This window comes from Hyposmocoma kahamanoa, unplaced genomic scaffold (assembly GCF_003589595.1).
Source record: "Hyposmocoma kahamanoa isolate Upper Pololo Valley unplaced genomic scaffold, ASM358959v1 78, whole genome shotgun sequence".
Taxonomy (NCBI): Eukaryota; Metazoa; Arthropoda; class Insecta; order Lepidoptera; family Cosmopterigidae; genus Hyposmocoma; species Hyposmocoma kahamanoa.
This window is the reverse complement of record NW_020653945.1, coordinates 10,754,135-10,773,941: the sequence shown is the minus strand read 5'-3', so window position 1 is coordinate 10,773,941 and position 19,807 is coordinate 10,754,135. Positions and strand designations below refer to the sequence as shown.

Below are 19,807 nucleotides of genomic sequence, written 5' to 3'. Positions count from 1 at the left end.
AATGTGGCTCCTAATTTCAAGGCAAAAGCAACGAAACGATGGCAGGTATCATAAACAAAAATGTCGGAGTTATTATTGAATTGTTCGTTATTTCACACGTAGTATTTGTGTAATGTGTGCAATAGAAGACACATGAAAAGCCTCAACTTTATGAATGAGCGCTCTAGTTTTGTACAACATTTTGTTGCTGATGAAAGCTACAAAACGCAGAATTCAACATTGTGCTGTGCCTTCCGAAAAACGATATCGCAGTGACGTGAGTTTCCGTCCGGAAATGGAGGCTGTCGAGCGACCCCCACCTCGTTACGTCATGTGCCTCCTGTTCCGGTATTTTAAATGTACATACAGCCAAAAGAATAACACGTTTGGGTCGAGTACAGCTTAGAGTTATGCTCAACATTGTTACATTTACTGCTAACTTTACTTATACTGTAGACCGTTGGTTGTACATTTTAAAATAAAATTTAATGAAAGGAAGAAAATACTTGTACTACATAAAGTGCGTTTAAGGTAGGTTTCAAGGAACAGGCTAAGCCTAAAAATAGCCCTTTCGTATACCATAAAGCATTCTATCTCTGTGATTATCTTCGACTACAAAAGGCAAGAGAGCATCGGCTTCATGTCAGTTTTGCTCCATTGTTTATGCACCTACCTCTTTAGACGTCGTTTAAATTGTGTAGGTAATGTAAAGCTTTTTAAAAATACATTATATACATTCGACTAAGTTAATATTTCGTACTAAAAACCGGAGAGAGAATTTAAACATAAGCTTATTCAGCGCCCTTTCGTTCCGATAAAAAAAGTACAAAAAGTTTGTGTACAAAAATCTGTAGCTTTATAATAATAATGTATTATGTATCTATGTAGTATAATTTGCCGCTGATATCCAACATATAGAACATACATGTACTTATACTTTTCTTGTTACTGATACCTAAAAATAGAGCTTAGAGTAATTTTTAGACCAGCAAACATAGTGCATGTTGATTTATAATAAAAATAATATTATAGGCTGCATAATAAAGTAGGCCACAAAGCAACAATGAAGAAAGTACGTTGTACTGTTTCATAAGTATAAAACAAAGGCTAGTATTAACTTCTTCTTTAAGCTTTACTTCGACGATATTAGTGAACAAATTGTCTAAACAGTCGAACAGTTTACACTTTCTCAAATTACCTCGTTCTATTTTTGACTACAGTTTTTAATTTATATGTACCAATAGCCTTTGTAAGCCCTTTTATCAAAATTAGGGCCCTCGGTCCTAATTTCCTGTAGAAGTACGCCTCGTCTGGTGAAAGTTAGCTTTGTTTAAGTTACGCATACTTTATATATGTTTGCCGAGGTCTTCATACAGTTTAGTGCAATTCAGTGCCTCCAGTGAAAAACGGAATAAGACGAGTTATGCCCTTTTGTTTTTATTGCACCATTGGCTTCAGCGTGTCCGATTACACAACACATCAAAAGGACATGTCTCTAGAAGTCTCCTAACATTTTTAATATAGGTCTAAGAGCATAACTCACTTTTCACTCATAATTCACGTTTCTAATGGCACAATATTAGTTATCGGGCATTTTTTATGAGTGTAAAGGTACATTCAATAAAAAATACATTCAAGTTTAACGAATATCTACAAATATACTTCTACATAAAGATACTTTTCGTGTTGTTCCATAATAACGGGGAAAAATAGTAAGACTAAAAGCGACTATTCCCTTATTCCATAGTGTACATAAAGACATAACTCACTGAACACAGTTACTTTCGCATTTATAATATTAGTTTGGATTGGCTTAAGTTGATGTTTTATCAAAACGACAACAAATAATGGGGTTGAAAATAATTTAAACCAGAACGTACTTTGATTCCGGAGGATGATGCTTGTTACAACAACTTGATAGCGTCTCAGAACAGTGCGAAAGCTTATTCGTGTTATTATTATAATTTACGTGCAAAAATGTATAGAGGGCGAAATAGAATCATTAATCGTCCCAAAATGGTAAGTATGAGTATAAAATTATATTCTTATATATAATAAATATGTAATTTTGTCAACCGTTGGGCGAATACATACTTTCTTAGTTATAATACAAACATCTTTAAATTAAAAGGTAGGTTGTTGTTGCTGTATCGTTGTTTGCCCTATTATTAGGAGCAGCTTATTTTTATTTGATGAAAAGTATCACTATAATTAGGTATGTACTTTATTTTGAGAGTAATGTTTGTTACCTTTTTTATTAGAAATCTACCCGAATTGTTTGATCATAGCTACAGTGATATTGAACAACATCGCGATCGAGAGGTAATCAATGATGAATACACTACTTATATCAATACTTACATATAACATTTAATTACAAACCTATCACTAAGTAGATTTGGGTAACTGACCTATAGTTCCGACAATAACAACTATTAGGTAGAATTTATATGTACTTATACATTTTTCTTATTTTTAGTCAATCTTTTGTTATAAGTTATTAGTAGTCATGTATACAGTTATTTATTTTTTTTCTTTGCTTTCATTGCAAAGAGAGTTAATTATGGATCAAGAACCTGGAATTACTAAACCAAGATGTAATGCTTGTGACGCAAGTTTGCTACTTTTACAATAGCAATATATATATAATAAGTAGTGAACCAACGAACCGGTAATAGCTAGTGTAAAGATATTTTCTAAAGTCTTTCATTCCAGAGATTCGGAAGATCGAGTACATACTCGATGTTCGGAAGAGTCAAAGATCTTAGTTATTTGTTGACAAAGAGATCCAACAAACTTCTCCCCATAAGGGTTGAGAATAAGATAACCTCAGTACAGAGTACTAAAAAAACCGACCTCAAAAGTACGTGGAATTACGTCTATTTGCAAAGTTTTATTGAAATATCCCCTAGTTCGCCACTATACAGGACTTGACACTGGAGATAATAAAAAATAGGTTCTCACTACGACACTACTCAAAGTATATTGAGGGAAAAACGCCTTGAATTGGAGAAATAGCAAAATCAACCATTAAAGTATTGCTCCTAAATTAAAGTTAGGCACTATTTATAAAAATGAATCTTCATGCGTGAACAGCCACCCTCCGGGGTGGATGATTTTCTTCCAAATGAAATGGAACCACTTTGGAAGTGCCCCCTTTCCAACAAAAATCAAAGAAAGAATCATGAAAATCCGTTCACAAATACCGGAGTTATCGCGTAACATACATACAAAAAAAACATACAGTCGAATTGAGAACCTCCTCCTTTTTTGGAGTCGGTTAAAAAGAAGGATCTTCTGGTTCTTCTACCATTAATTGACAGTGAATGTCATGAATTTTATCCAGCAACTGCCAAAACGGTAAGAGCCGATGAAAACTCAGATCAAACGATCATAATTATTTCAACGACAAATGTACAGATTAATGTAACTTACAATAACATTTTCATATTTCTACACAAATTCATTTTTTTTACCGCACAATTGTTTCCATACACATTTTTTTATTCACTTGAATAAGTCGCACTATTTCTTTGTTCGTGATAAAGATGAGTGTCATAAGTATTGTTGTAACCATAGAACAGTCTAAAGAAATGAAGTCGTTTTATATCTTAAAATTTGTTAACATAAGTCGTTTTGTATCTTAAGCTCTTCGTAAACAAGGACACAACTCGAAAAAAACTTTAAAAAAATATTGAAATTATGACTGGATGTTTAACCAATACCCATCAAACGAAAGCTTAGATATATACCTAAAGCTAGAAATCATAAAAAAGGCTAATAATAAACGCGAACTACCAACAACCAATAAAAGTATGGTTTTTTGTCTCTCCTGAAAAGTGTCGATTTTGTGTTATTCGCTTTTTTAGTGGAGGCACTGAATTTAGCAGTTTACTTTTGTAAATATATGATAGAATAGCGTTTGCGCGAATATCCTGTTGGAAAGTACTATTTACCTGAATTGCAATTTACTTCACGTTCTTTGATATAGGCCACTGCCTCAAAACTGCCTCTGCCTAGAATGTAGTCACACGTACGTAAGTCTTACTAACGAGTTCAATACTTTTACAACGTCCACGTCCATGTTCCTAAGTCCGCTATTTTTTTTAGAAGCACTGGTAATTGTAATTCTATTGAAACTCTACTGAGACTCGTTGCAATTATGAGAATATTTGTTATTCTGCTAAAATCTAGTTGCAATGGTAGTTGGGCCTTAATAAGAGTGTCAGTGGAATGGCAGTGATAGAATTCATTCAATTAATCACTAACGATCGAGGTTGCTTTACTAGAACTACCATGGAAAGAGTTCGTCCAGACAAGTACTGCCACCTTACCTACTTCAACCGCCGTACAGTAATGTCAGCAATACTGTGTTCCGGTTTTGAGGCGTAAGGGTGCTGGTGAAATTACAGGCACATGGGACTTGTCAACTTACGTTTCAGTGTGACGGGCGCAGTGGCAGTGCCCCTCAGATTTTTGCGATTTAAAGCTCTGAGTGGCACAGCAACTGTTATGGACGTATATATGTTATGGATGGCGTGTAGCTTACCATCAGGTGCAGGTCTAGTTCGTCCCGTCATTTGATAATATAAAAAATAAAAAAATAATAAAAAAAATACTTTGCATATTTTAATTTTTATCTCGCTTAATCAGCAATTTAGTCTTCTAATCAAAAGCGTTTTTTAAAGTCGAACAATAAGTAGGCTACGCCCTCGAATTACCGAAATTAATTAGCTCAATACCGAAAAATTGCTATGGCAGTTAAATAGTAGCTCGATATCCAGCCATCGTCAAGCAGACTACTGAACAGCTTTTAGCAGAATACCAAATGTAATAGTAATAAAACATATCGAAAAACAGCCAACCCCAGTCCTAGCAAAGAACAAAAACGGTCGAAGAAATATTTTCAAGATAAGATTTTTTTATATAAAAAATAAGAGCGCATTTGACCTCCAACTCACCTGATGGAAAGTGATGATGGGGTTGAGGATGTAGCATGCACACCTTTAGGTGAATTGTTTACAATGCCCATTCACTCTCGCCTTGGAAAAGTCCAAGTTACAGCGTTCATAATAAGATGAAGGATAAGATGCATTATTATCTATTAAAACGAAGTCACAGAATTTACAGTTACTATTCTGATGTGATAACACAAGATAACACTATACTACTTATTATGTCTTTTAGCTTTGTAAAAAGGAAAAACGATGTGTTCGCACGATAATGTACTCGACAAAATGTAAAAACCATAGTTACATACAGAATATTAAATTTAAAACATATACTTGAAAATAATGCAGTGTTCCTATTACACAACTAATAAGTTTTGATATTATATGCTTATAGATTTAATATCCTATTCTATTATACTCACCTCCTGACTTCTGGTGAAGTAGGTAGACTTCTTGATTTCCTACTCTTATTGTTGTGCCTGGCACCATGCCCTGAATTTGCATTGCCCATTGTTGCACTTTTTATTCACTCTTACACTCTAATGTCCACATGATAAGATTCCATTTCGATTCCTATTAAATTGTCTGTCATTCTGTTACACCGTCTAAAGTAACGCCATTACCATTACGTTTCATGTTTTATAGCATCTATCAAATTCGTTTCAAAGAATAATCATTGATCACTCATACGATCCGCTATTACGATTTTATAACCAGTGCCAGTTGTAAAGTGTTGTTGCATCGTGGGTTAAAAGGTAATAATGTAATAGATGATTTAGCACGAATAATCAGAAAAGTAAATAAGAAAAAGTAAATTAATTGATCGTACAAAAATAGAGACAGCATATTTGTTTTATAAAGTGCAAATAACATGAATCTTCTTTTATATAGTAAGATCCATTATCCAACAAGGCGGAGCACGGGCTGATCTGTGTTTCATCAACCATTAGTGGTTAGCTATTTTGACATCACCACGCCATATTGTCAAAATTACGAAATATTATTAGTTGATGGAACACAGCATTCTCCTCTCCGCTTTTATAGGTTAAAAAACAGATCACACAATTATTACATTTTAACAAAAAGAATCGAGTTGAGAACGTCCTCATATTTTGAAGTCGGTTAAAAATAATCATTTGTTAAAATCTAAAAATAGTCGTAGACAAAAAGACAAAAGAATGTTGAAGCGAGAAATAGAAAATCATACTTTGAAACCCTATCACATTTAACTGGAAATGGGAAAATGTACCAGCTGTTATTTGATAATATTATTATCTAACATATTATGTTGACTAAGAGTATCCCATCTGTGTAGTTTAAGGCTTGCCTTGAAATATGTTAAAATTATGGCTAAGGTATATACATATGTTGTTGGTATATATACGCACAACTATCGTTATTTAAATGAAAGATGTTTAATGTTACACGTACGTACATAAAGTATACGTTTATTTTGTGCATGATCAAAATAACATGGTCGCAAGTGTATTTAGCGCAGATAAATACATTTTTGTCAGCTTTTTCTCTATATTTCTATATCGGCAGTTATTGTTTTTCAGCTTTACGCCACTCCTTCTATCTCTTTTACTCTATAACATTCCGCATATTGGTCGGTATTGGTATCCCAATGACGAATACCATAGTCGGCGCAGCAGGAATGCCAAAGGTCGCTTAAACTGCCGCTAAACTATCTGGTCCCTTCGGATCGCAAGAACGGGTGGTGATTTGTCTACCTTTGCTTCTTTGTAAACTACAATTTCGAATTATGTGAGGTATTTTGCTTAAACTGGATTCTTTTTAAAGCAATAAATATTTACACATTTTCGAAAAAATATTTCTGTAGTGACTTGGATAAAGAATGTGCGTAGGTTATAATGTATAAGTAATTAATAAATAAATTAATTAATGAATGAATGAAATATTCTTTACTGCACATTAAAAATTACAACGACAACGCAGAACACTAATGTAAGTATAATAATTAATTGTACAACGAATTTTTAAGTTTTCGCGATAGCTACATTGGAAAGGAAACAATTTTTTTAAATCTAAATTACGTGTACTTGTTTTTTCAAACAAACAAATGTTTCGGAGTCTTTATAGGTCGCAGTGGAGCTCCTTTTGAAAGAGTTTGTCCAGGGAAGTACTGCCACATTACCTATTTCTGCCACCATGCAGTAATGTGATGCTGGTGAAAATACAGGCACATGGGACTTGTCAACTGATGGCACTGCGATTGTTATGGACAGACGTGTTACTTGTTCGTCCTGTTATGACACTTGATATCATAAAAAAAGTCATTAAACCATGGGATCTTTAAAGAACTCGAAACGCTGGTTGCTCACTGTAAAAACTAGTTTAGAATGAAAACATAAGAAATTTGTTTCAAAAAAAAATAAATTTGAGAATAGATGAACCAACGGTTAACCCATTTGAAACATCGTGTATTAATTAACTAGTTCTCTCTGTGTGTAAGATAATATGAGAACTTGTGTAAACGTACATGTAACTAAAGTGGTCTACGAAAGCACGTAAAGTTGGAATAACCACTCAGCTCGCCAAACATTATTGTTATGTTATTGTTAAAACAAAATTTGCATCCAGGGCACTCAGAAACTTCGCAGTGGGATAATGGTTTAAGTTTTACTATTAAATAATTGAAAAACAAAAATTAAAAACAATACAGTAGTATTGTCACATTACATTACTTTACACTCTGGCTAATTAGCACAGAATAGTAATTCTGGGCTAATTAGCCAGAACCTAATGTAATGAAAGTATGACTCAGTCAAAAATAATAATATTGCTCTAATTCTTTCTTTCACTTCTAATCGTCCTGTAATTTGGGCGTTAACAAATTACAATTGATCGCAGAGGGGGCCACGTCGATTAGTGATTATTGTCTTTCGTTCGACGAACAAGGACAATGGGATAGAAGTAATTACGAGAACATTCTTTTAAGAGTCGGTTTATTAACCTTTCGCTCTTTTGGATTGATTTTTCAGACCGTGGTTTACTTGAATTACGGTTGGAGCCTTTTTTGGATACAGTTGGATTTCATTTTGGAAGATTTTACCACAATCCGAGGATTCATTTATAATGGAAATATAATCTCTTCTAATTTATTACAATAACTTACTACAGTATTAATTTTATCGTACATTAATATGTCACTCAGTAAAATCAATTCGGCATATTCTGAAATGGGAAATTGAAATGATATCGTGTTTATTGGACAATGATTACAATCGTTTTTATTTTAGGTTAGGCTGTAATGACATGAATTCCATTACGACTGCATTGTAAATACAACATAGCAGTTGGAATGCAGTCGGAAAGATTTTGGATGCAGTCAGCGTACGACACAGTCGGAATGAAAATCGACTTCAATTAATTACGTATTACAAAGTCTACAGAGAAATGCTTTTTAATTACTACTTAATAGAATTTAACGGTACGGCTGAGAGATCTTAGAATGAATCTAAAGCTATGAAGATGTTGGAAAACGTCATATCAATTGTCAGTTCACGCACTTTTTTTACACGAGGCTACTTTTTTACTTTCTGAACTTCGCATACTTCTAGAGTAGTTCCGTAAGTCATCCATAGTTGGAAAACGGCCGTAACTACGCATTTCATACTTCGAGAGTATGACATTGAAACTTCGGGCCCCTAATATGAGTTAAGTAAGAATGATAAACGGAATTACATTCCATTTCATATTTGTCAAATAAACCCGTATTTGAACAAAACAAATTAGTCAAGCAATGTACTTCTACCCATCGTTTCGCAGCCTTGGTGTAATAGAACCACATCTGCAAAAAGACAATTTTTCTCTTGAAAAGTTGTCAAACTTTTAAGTTAAAGGAAATCTTTGAAAATGATCCTACGAACCAAATTAGTCGGTAACTTTTTTCGCTTAAGGCGAGGCATTTCAACGCGAATCTACCACCTGTTACCTACCTGTTAAACCGCTGGGCAATCCGCAAATATAATTATTAGTCTTTGTATTAATAATCATAACAAACTAGTGGAGTAACTTCATAAAAAATAATTTAATATCAATCTTTGTATTAATAATTATAGGGCTTTAGTTGAAAACCAAAATTTAGCAAGGTCTCTGTAATACTTAAAGTCAAATATCTTCATACATAAATTATGTGCAAAGTTAGATGTGTTATGCTTAAATAATTGGTTTCAGTCTTTTATTTTCGCCTGTTTTTGTATAATCAGATAAAGTACATCCTATCGTGTAATAAAATAGTAGATTCTTTAAACAATATCCTTAGGTGTATCGCATATTTTTGTAAGACCGTTAATTAATAATAAAAACACCTAAAGTATTTCAACTAGTAAAACAGTTTTTCCCACTTCTCCTCCGGTGAGTCGCCTTAAATACGAGGGTTGTAAAATTTCGCATAATTATACCTAATTTACTTCATATGATTTTTATGACTATAGTGATTATGACGTAAAGTCGGTGCATTGTAATAATGGCTTTCTGATACACTCTAAATACAAACGACAATTCGTCACCGACATGTTACTGAAATACAAAAAATGGACTGTATATACAAATTTTACTGCTAATTTTACATCGCATTTCCTTCATATTCACACACTGGCTTTTATCTATTCTTAAAGTAATGCATCCAAATCAACATCCCTGATAAGAAATTAAAAATAAAAGTTTTGCTATCTCTTGAATAATTACTCTTTATATTTATAAGACACGAGTTTCAGGTAAGGCATCGGATTGTTATGGTGACGTTGTAATGGTGTTGGATTTTGTTGTCGTCTGATTTCCAACTTCAATTCTTGTTTCTTTTTTATAAGGATAGTAACTTTGTGCGTTATGAATTCTAAATGGATAGTTCCGTCACAATGAGTGAGCGTAGTAGGTATCGTTTGAAAATTACGGCATAATCGTGTTCATGATCACTCGTCGAGCTTCGCATGGCAGTCAGTCGTGCGTTCATTGTTATGCCCTTTAATGCCTTTTGTCCCAAACGGGCTCTGAGCGACAAATAGCGCTTTATTAACTATCTACAGTCTATCTTTCTATTTTTGTTTTCTTTTTTAACCGACTTCAAAAAGGAGATTCTCAATTTGAATAGGTATAATTTTTTTGTATGTATGATACGAGATAACTCATTTGGGAACCATTTTGATGATTCTTTTGTTGTTGGAAACAGGGTAACTCTGTATTGGTCCAATTTAAATTTAAAGAAAATATTCCACTTCTACGAGTGGCAAACTAGAGAATGGATCCGGTTTCCCGCACTTTCCGGTAACCGATTTCAATAAAACTTGGCAAATAGATGTAATTCCACGAACTTTTGAGGTCGGTTTTTTTAGTACTCCATACTGAGATTATTTAAGTACCAACTATCTGTACTTTTTTAAAGGATCGATAGTATAGAAATGTGGGCAAGAAAAGTGTTCAAAAATTATCGTAGTTGCATTTCGTACCGTTTATATGTATATTAAAGCTCATACATCAAAAATGCTTTTATCACATGATAGTAATAAAAATAATACGAATTATATGAAACAAATTATATACATGTGAAATTATATGACTCTCCTATTTAAGTATAAAAAAGTTATAGTCAAATTTCGTTCGTAGAATCTTTAAACCTCTCCTGAAAAGTTGTAATTTTACAGATGTACCCTTATTACTCCAATGGTCTTGATCAAAAACATTACAACAAGTACACAAAACACAAGGATAGTGACCAAAAAACAATCTGTAATCAGAATTAAAATGAAAACAAGAGCGTATTGTATAATAAAACAATTGTATAACATAGGATGCGAGGGTGTAAGAATAGCATTAAGGGGTACAAGGAATAACGATATATGAAGGTGTAAATGTCCTTAAATAATTCATGAGTTTCACCTCGAGACCGTCACTTAAAGTTACAGTCATGGTACACGTCTATCTCAGCAGTAATGCGGAATGAGATAGTCGCATAGAGGTGTGGCAACTGTACCTTTAAGAGCGGTTACACACGGCGACCTTTAGCAGCGATGCAAACGCGGTGCAGTAACGATGCAGTCGCTAATCGTCTACCTTTACACACGTGCGCGATTTTAAGCAGCGATGCAAACGCGATGCAAGTGCGCGTCTCCATCAGTACAAACGCGCGATTGCATCGCTATACTTGGGATTTATATAGGCGCGTTTGTATCGATGCAGTCACGCGCTTGCATCGATGCAATCGCCTATAAATCACAAGAGTAGCGATGCAATCACGCGTTTGCACCGCTGCTAGGAGTCGCCGTATGTAACCTCTCTTAGTGACCCGTAGGACAAGAAATATAAAATTATTTGAAGCTACAAAACAAGTATTTCTTCTTATTATTCTCTGCTTGTGTAGTAAAGTAAAACCCAAGGTATTCCGTAGACAGAAGGTATTCGCAGATACCTACACACATTCGCGTCACGCGTTCTTCCTAACGTCTGAAGCCTACACAGGTCCATCGCATCGATCAATGAATGTACTTCAGAAAACAGGAGAGCAAGCGATAGTACTTGACTGTAAACATTTGCTGTCTGTGGTTCAGTAAATACAACTATTATTCGAAAATGTCTCACCATAGATGAACAAGATGGTAGAGAAAGAGAAAGACGTGACATTGTCTACTGTTCATTACAAATGTACTTTGCACGTGTTTAAGGGTAATACATACACTTGTAGAAAAACATGACAATGGATGAATCGCACAAAAGGATCGCGATGTCAAGTCGTGAGGGATAAATCTTGATTTTACAAAATCCATTGCCTTTTCAATTCAATATGAAATATGTGATTTTCTGCTTATTCATACACTAACGGGATCTTTATCCTTTTGTCATGGTTTGCGCAAGATTCGCGCACTTATTTATTTAAATACATAGTCACGATAAATATTATACTTTCTCCGGTATTTTGAACAGCAACTGTTATTCCTTTGTCATTCTGCCTTGTCTATAGACAAGCTACAATATAATTTAAATCTGTCAGTCAACTGTATATTGTATTTTTTTCAAACATTAATCAGTACAGAAAGTAGTTATGTACATATGTTTTGTCTGAATTTTCATTATCGATATTCAATTAATTTATCTGAGTCTTATTTTTTCAGGACCTTCATTTCACGCTGGGTCTATTAATTATAAACCGTAATCCGGCTCGTGGCATCCTTCAAAGTAATCTCCATTCGTCTTAAAACAACACGCTTCCATCTGATGCTTCCACATCCCGCAGCAGTTATGGAAGTCAGTTTTCCGAATAACCTTCAGTGCACTCGTCGCATTTTTTAAATCGTCTACGAGTAGTTTAACCAACCCCTTTGAGCGGAATTTTCAATTTGGGAATAGCCAAAAATACAGAGTGCTACATCGGGACTGTATAGCGGTTGGCGAAGTTGTGTACGGGTGCTGGGGAAATTACAGGCACATGGGACTTGTCAACTTATGTCTCAAGGTGACGGGTGCAGTGGCAGTGCCCTAAAGATCTTTGCGATTTGAAGCTCTGAGTGGAACTACAACTGCTATGGACAGGCGTGTCGCTTACCACCAAGCGCACGACTCGCCGTCCCGTCACTTGACATTATAAAAAAAGAATTAATTTTATTTCATAAAAAAAAAGATACTAAATAAATTAAACTTGCCAATTTATTTACGCTCCATGTAAGCATTTTCACGGTATTTCGATAATCAAGATTTCGTTACCACTGCATATTATAACCGTATACTTAACACGTACTTTGGTCGTAGAATCTATTTGCCGTCGTCACTATAGAATACCTACCTATGCTCACTAATATCCTTACGTGCACGAAGCTGTCGTGATTAGACGTTTAGATGTTAGACTCAGTTCCATTGGGCGTTTAATTTAACTAAACGAAGTAGAAGTTAGTTTAATGGATATCGAATTGCACATTTATAATTACGCTTCTCCTGTAGGAAATCTATGGTATTCTAATAAGTTACATCTTACATCTATAGTAATCTAATAAGTTTTTTCTTTACTGTTACCAGCGGCTAACAAAATTTTAATATTTATTTTATTTTATTTATTTTTATTCACGAATGCAACAAATAATTTGAATTTATGCTGACTCGTTCCCTAGCTCAGTTTGGAGAGCGATGACCCTGACATGGCGAGGTAGCTGGTTCGATTCTCCATAAACCAACGGTATTTCACGCCGCGATGTCCATTCTTATTAATAATATGTTACTTTAAAGCCTCCAAAAAGGATTGTTTTAATAATTAGTAACAGTTTTATCAAATTTTCGCGAGCACACTCTGTTCAGTGATTCGGCGAAACGCTAAAGAGTGTTCACATAAAAGCAAATTAATTAAGCCAGCACAATACCCGGCTGTAAACAGGGTGTTTGTGCAACGAGGGGCGTGAGGGGGAGTCGCGATTATATCGTTTAATTCATAGGCGGCAGCGGGAAAAGTTACTAAATTATTATTATTATTATAACTTTGTAGTAGTATTTTTTACTGCTATACAAGTAAAATAGCTATGCTATAATAGGTGATTTTATAAAACTGTACTTGAAAGGTTATAAAGAAAGGTAAGACACATATGAACCCGATTAATCACCAAAAATATAATAACAGTGTAGCCTAACCCAAGTAGGTTGCTATATTTACATAATAAATTTGTGAAAATCGTAGTTTTAGTAAATAAAAAGCACTGAAATATTGAGACAACCTAAATTAAATACGCTACCTAAGTACGTAATAAACCAAATTACACGGACCTTTCAGACACATTTCAAGTCCTCTAAACCTGATGCAATATAAATATCCAAAGATGTCGCGCTTGACTGGTGAGGGATTACCATAAATCGTTCAGAGTGGTGTGATTCACTGTCCATTGCCCTTTGGTTATATATAGGTCTGCATCATAGATGAAATAACGCGGCAAGTTAAACTAACAGTAGCAGAAAAGTTGTTAAAAATAGAGTGGCGCCAATGAACATAAAAGTAGAGAATGGCGCCTCGTATATTCATTTATGACTGCACGTCAACATTATATATTTAGAGTAAATTTTACTATTAACTCATGATGTGCATAAAATATAAGTGTAAAATAACTAAATTTTTTTAAATAATCATAACGCGCACACTCCACATAGCCCCGCACTAGGGAAACCCTGTATTGCGGGCCATGGACACACATAGACTTACACAAATGACATCCAAACTCACGATTGAAATAAATGTAGGCCATACAAATATTTCTCCCGGCCCGGGAATCAAACCTGAAACCTCTGTGTCCAGCACAGTAACTGTTCGGCCACGGAGGCAGTTAACTAATGATACTAATATTTTTTTAAGAATAGAAGTCAAATCAGCGACAAGTTTATTTATTTATATATTTATAACTAATTACATTTCAAAAACACTAAAAACAAAACATTCCAGTATAACATAAACTTAAATAAGTTTTCCGTAAAATCATAATAATATAAATACTAAATAATGCACACACTCAGCACTAGGGAAACCCTGTGTCACGGGTACCATGGACACACACACATAGACAACCACAAATTACACCCAAACTCACGAGACAAATAAATGTAGGCCATACAAATATTTCTCCCGGCCCGGGAATCGAACCTGGGCCCTCTGCGTGGCAGTCCGGCATGGTAACCGTTCGGCCAAGGAGGCAGATGATCTAACTTTTAACGCTGATGCTTGTCACTCAAATTACGGTCCAACGCAGCAAAATTCTTCGTCATTATCCGAGTCCCATTAATAGCAATAATAAAGCCTTTGTGTGAAATAATAAGTGCGAAAAATCTCAGTTATGCCTGCACGCACCCCCAAACACGATATGATATAATAATGTAGCCAGTCACTTGTTTGTCTTTCGTGTCGTATCAACTTACTGAATCGATTGAATAAAACCCTAGAGGTAAGTTAGGCAACGAAACATTCCGTGTCTATGAATAAACAATTTTAACAAGATCAAAGGTCGTTTGTACTTATGTAAAACTGGCAGGTGCCCGTGACTTCGCCTGCGTAGAATAAGTACTTCGAGTAGCTTATGTCCTTCCCCTAGATCCCACCTATCTCTATACCAAAATTCATAAAAATTGGTCCAGCGGTTTAGTCGTGGAAACGTAACAGACACAATTACTTTGGTATATAATAATATTAGTATTGTTTTACTCATAGCCTATATAGATATAGATTTAGATTGGAAATTAAACTATTCTATCGGATCTTAAAGTATTTGTTTTTCTAAACAAACCAACGGCTTTACACCTTAGTCACTCCTGTAAAGGGTCCGAAATGTTGGTTTGTTTAAAAACACATAATTATGCGTCTTAGATCCGAAAAAATAATTTCATTCCCAATGTGTAACAATCGCGAAAACCTAAGAGCCCATATGTAAAATGTTTACGAACAATTGATTAAGCTTTACTACATTTAGAAATAAATAGTTGAAGTTTCAGACACCTTTACTTTTAGTTCCAATATAGCAACAATATTCATAATACTCTAGGTTTCATAGAGCCTGTAGCAAAAGTTGAGTACCGCTATATATTTTCATTTGATCAACCTACCTGTGCGGGGGCAAATCATGACGTTAAGTCAGATTTATCGTATTTCACCCTCCACACCTTTTTTGAATGTCATTCAAGATGCAACGAGTTTCGAAACTTTGCGGAATACGTCCTTCTTTTAAAGCGAAGTTACAAAAAAATAAGAATTTTATCAATATTTCTCCCGTTATTTTATCTGCAGTTGACATTTTTGTGACACGTTTCGGCGTCTGCGGATGAACGGTGTGTTTGGTATGTATATAAAGATAAAGGTTTTAAATTCTCTTTATTCCAAGATAACCTAATGGAACTGTGCAATATTATTTATTAAATATAGTTTAAGATTTATCTTATATCAATATACCTACATGCTGTTCCAGATTTAAAATTTGCTCGTGAACAAAACAACTTCTGCGGACCGCGCTAAGTTGTGAAAAAAATTCTATGCACTATGTACGGCTCTGTACGAAAGATACAATACATAATTATATAGGTTATAGGCCTTCTAACGATAAAAAACACGAAATTACATGAAATAGCTTTTTAAGTACTGATTGTCAAGAATTTTTTCTTCGAAATCAAATAGTTTCTTATCCCATATTTCACGAATTTGGTATCAGTCGTTGTACGATTGAAAAATAATTTACTATTTTATTTAAGAATTGTGAAACGATAAAACGATGTACGGTAAAACCCAAAAGGGTTTATGTTCCATCACTTTAGTTCTTAAGCTAATTTGTGATCTGTTTGAATAATAAAATAAATAAAATAAAATATAACTGTTTGTTGAGTCTTTCCCAACCGAGCTAAACTTGGATAAAGAAACCTTTGTCTTAATCGGTCCTAGTTACTGGTCGCGGCCGTGAGGGCGTTTCCAACTACGATGGGCTTTTTCATATCTAACTGGCATTTAATAACGATAAATTTGTAAATAAAGTACCTACGGGTTCAGGTCGAAATTTAAACAAAAGAATACACACGCCCTGACAGTCCGTATCCGTTAGTAAATCAAACAACAAGTCATACATAGCAAGCTGTCCTCAAAAAGGGCTCAATAGACCGCATAACACAAAAATATGCGATATATATATTGTAGTTCCAGAACTACATACTTATAATCTATCTATAATCTCCTCAGGGATCTAACATGAAAAAAAGTTGCCTAGCGACCGCGTATATAAAATATTTGTGCGCAAAGTTACTGCTTCTTGTAACCGCTAAGGAGGCGTAGAATTACTACTTTAAATATTTTATATTCGATACTTTCTTCATGGAAACATTATTTTGTTTTTAAAAGTAAGTAATACTGAATTCATGATTTCAAAGTTGCTTGCTTCATCTTGGAATCGAACTGACCAAATATAAAAAAAGATGGCGATAAAAATAAAATTTATGATTTAATTCCTTATAAGAAATCGCTAACAACAACCGTCACTGTAAATGTAAACTTATGGTAAAGACACCAGTCGACTTACAATTTTGAATCCGGCAAGGGTCGCAATGGCCACTAAAAGAAAAAACTGTTTTTTTGGAAGTCCATCTACAAAAGTATGGCCTTTTCGGCTGTTAGACTTATTTATTGAAACTTGCTGTATACGAAATGAGGGATAGCACCGCGGTTTGGATATAGAGTACGTAAATAAAGTGATAAAAAAGTACGTCGAAGCTCACGAACATAGACTTCATCATCGCGTGAACATAGAAGCTATACACCTACTAAACAAACAAGGATAGTGCGTAGACTACAAAAAATTTAACCTTTCGAGTTAGTGTAGTTTGAAATAGTGAATAAAATAAATATTAGTGCCAGTGTTAACTAGACTATGAACGCATAAACAAAGTGTCTTCCCCTTAAGTAATATTAAAAAATATTTTGTTGATGGACAATTTCTTTATATAAGTTACTTTCATTTTAGGATATTATATTAAATTAAAATTGCTTATTAGTCTTGTAAAATGACTAGATTGTAATTAGTTATAAGGTTTTGTTTTGCTTTATAACAAATACATTTAAAAAATGTTGACACAACTGGACCAGTTGGTATTTTAAAATAGATCTAACAAAACATAAAACATTTATCACAATCGGATGAATACTAATGGGACGCGTACTTTGTGACGTGTTAACTGCTTCTATATTATTATATAGTAAGTATCACTTCAATGATGCATACATAGCTTATTATGATAAATGTCATGAAAAACCATTGTATATATAATTTGAGAAGTACCATATATACAGACTATTAAAGCTTTCACTCATTTAATTAAATAGGAGAGGGCCAAGATCGTCACAATTAGCAACATGTAGTATATGCTTGATAATTATCAAGCATATATTACATCATAATCTAATTGGATTTAATATGTATTTCGAAGTTATTATATAATAGATTGTTTTGCTCAGCATTTAGTGCTGAATTTTTATGAAATACATACCGTCGGCGTCGGCTAAATTTAAAAAACTCGTGCCTCGTGAACTTTTGTGTGACCAAAAAAAAAAACAGAATTGCTAGAAATAATTTTACATTATAAGCTATAATTATACCTTAATTTTATAACTAAAATATAGGTATATCATATTACTTTTAGTCTAGAAATAAAAATTTAAGCTTCAATTGCCCTATATTGTGCTTGAAGACTAAAAAAGGGATCAGCGTCCAAAAACGGAGTTACAAGGTTTTCAAATTTAGCTGGCGATAAGTTTTGTTCTGTTTAAACAAGTTATATGATTCTACCATGTACAGCCTGTAATATGAAGAATAGACAAAAACACCCTGTAAAGCATTAAATGTATGATAGAAATTACATAATGCATAGAGAATGTCTATCTCTTAAAGCTATTATTACATTCCAACATAAACCCTGTAAGGCCATTGCAATTAACTTACTTCACTATACTAATATTAATACTAATAGGTACACATAGATTCATGTCAACTTAACTATCATGTACTTAAATATCATGTACTTTTACTATCGAAATACTCCTTTGGGTCATAGACTTCAGAGCATTTGCGAACACGTAATTATTTTCAATGTTTCTTATTCTAAGAGGTATTTTGTTATAGACTCTTACATGCCATATTATGTGTATCCGAGCTAACATTTTCTATTACTTTCTTTCTAAAAGAACCAATCAATTTGTTTCGCGGTCTCAAATTAGATACATAAGGATTATCACTTCCTTGTCCAAATAAGTGCCAGTATTTTCTTACAAACTTACTAATTTTAACTTATAAAGTTAAAACGTTCGTTCAACCTAGAAAAATGTGATCTACAAGTATCTGTTTCCGTTATGTTTGCCGATACTCTCATTCATTTCTTCTGCAGAATAAAGAGGCTGCTGGCATGACCACTATTACCCCACAAAATGACACCATAAGTTAACCAAGCTTGCGCATAGGCGTAATATGCAGACAAAGCGGTTTTTAAATTTGTACATTTTTTAAATTCGTATAGAGCGTATGTGAACCTAGATAATTTTCCAGACACCTTATCTACATGGCATTTCCAATTAACTCCTGAGTAAATTTCTAATTCTAATAAATTACACGAATCTACACATGTTCTTTTACTATATTAAAATGACAATCGATTTTCATTGGTGGTTTTTGACATGGTTTTACTTGGATTAATTTATTTTCGTAAAGTTTAATATTAAATTGTGATCGGTTTACCAGTTTGTTTTAATGTAATATTTAATTTTTGTTTTAATTCGTCACTATTATTGCATTTCAATATTATAGTAATGTCATCTGCGTAAAGTATGGTTTTAAATTAATATTAAATTTAATATTAAATACCTTATTTTTAATTTTACAAAGAAAACATTCCAATTTATGCTACATTAAGATTTACAAGTTATTTTATTGAATGAATTTTTATTAAGTTCAATTTATTATTAATTAATAATAGAAATTAGATTAAACTAAAACATATTAATTAGTACTGCTGTCTTTTGTCTGTTTGAGATTTTTCATCAGAGGAAATACTGGATCCCAAACTGGTGGTATGGAGAAACCATCTTCCCTGTTGAAATTAGGATGTTTTTTAAATTCAATGGTTTTTTAAATCATTTATGTATATTAAAAAATCAGTTCCTTTGATTAAGTTAATTATTAAGAACGGTAAAGAAATACGGAAACCCTTTTGATTATATAAGTGATACTATGAAAGCACCCTCGTATCAATGTCGATCAAAAAGAAAAAATCTCCTTTAAGTTTACACAGAAGTTGACCAACCATTCGTACAATCTAAAAAGTTTTAATAGGGTTTTTCTAGTACATCGAACGAGAGCCAAAACCAATTTCCC

General features: G+C 33.6%; 1 protein-coding gene across 9 annotated transcripts in view; it reads right to left on the bottom strand.

Annotated features, from left to right (window-relative positions):
• Positions 1–19,807, bottom strand: part of LOC113233306 (protein sickie) — a 239,872-nt gene that overhangs the window by 88,410 nt on the left and 131,655 nt on the right. Inside the window, exon 1 of one of the 9 annotated variants that reach the window (XM_026468392.1) lies at positions 5,354–5,442. The exons of the other annotated variants lie outside the window; for them this stretch is intronic. Coding sequence (XP_026324177.1) covers positions 5,354–5,442 — 89 coding nt within the window. Of the gene's footprint in view, positions 1–5,353; positions 5,443–19,807 lie in introns of those variants that run through there. 9 annotated transcript variants of the gene reach the window in all.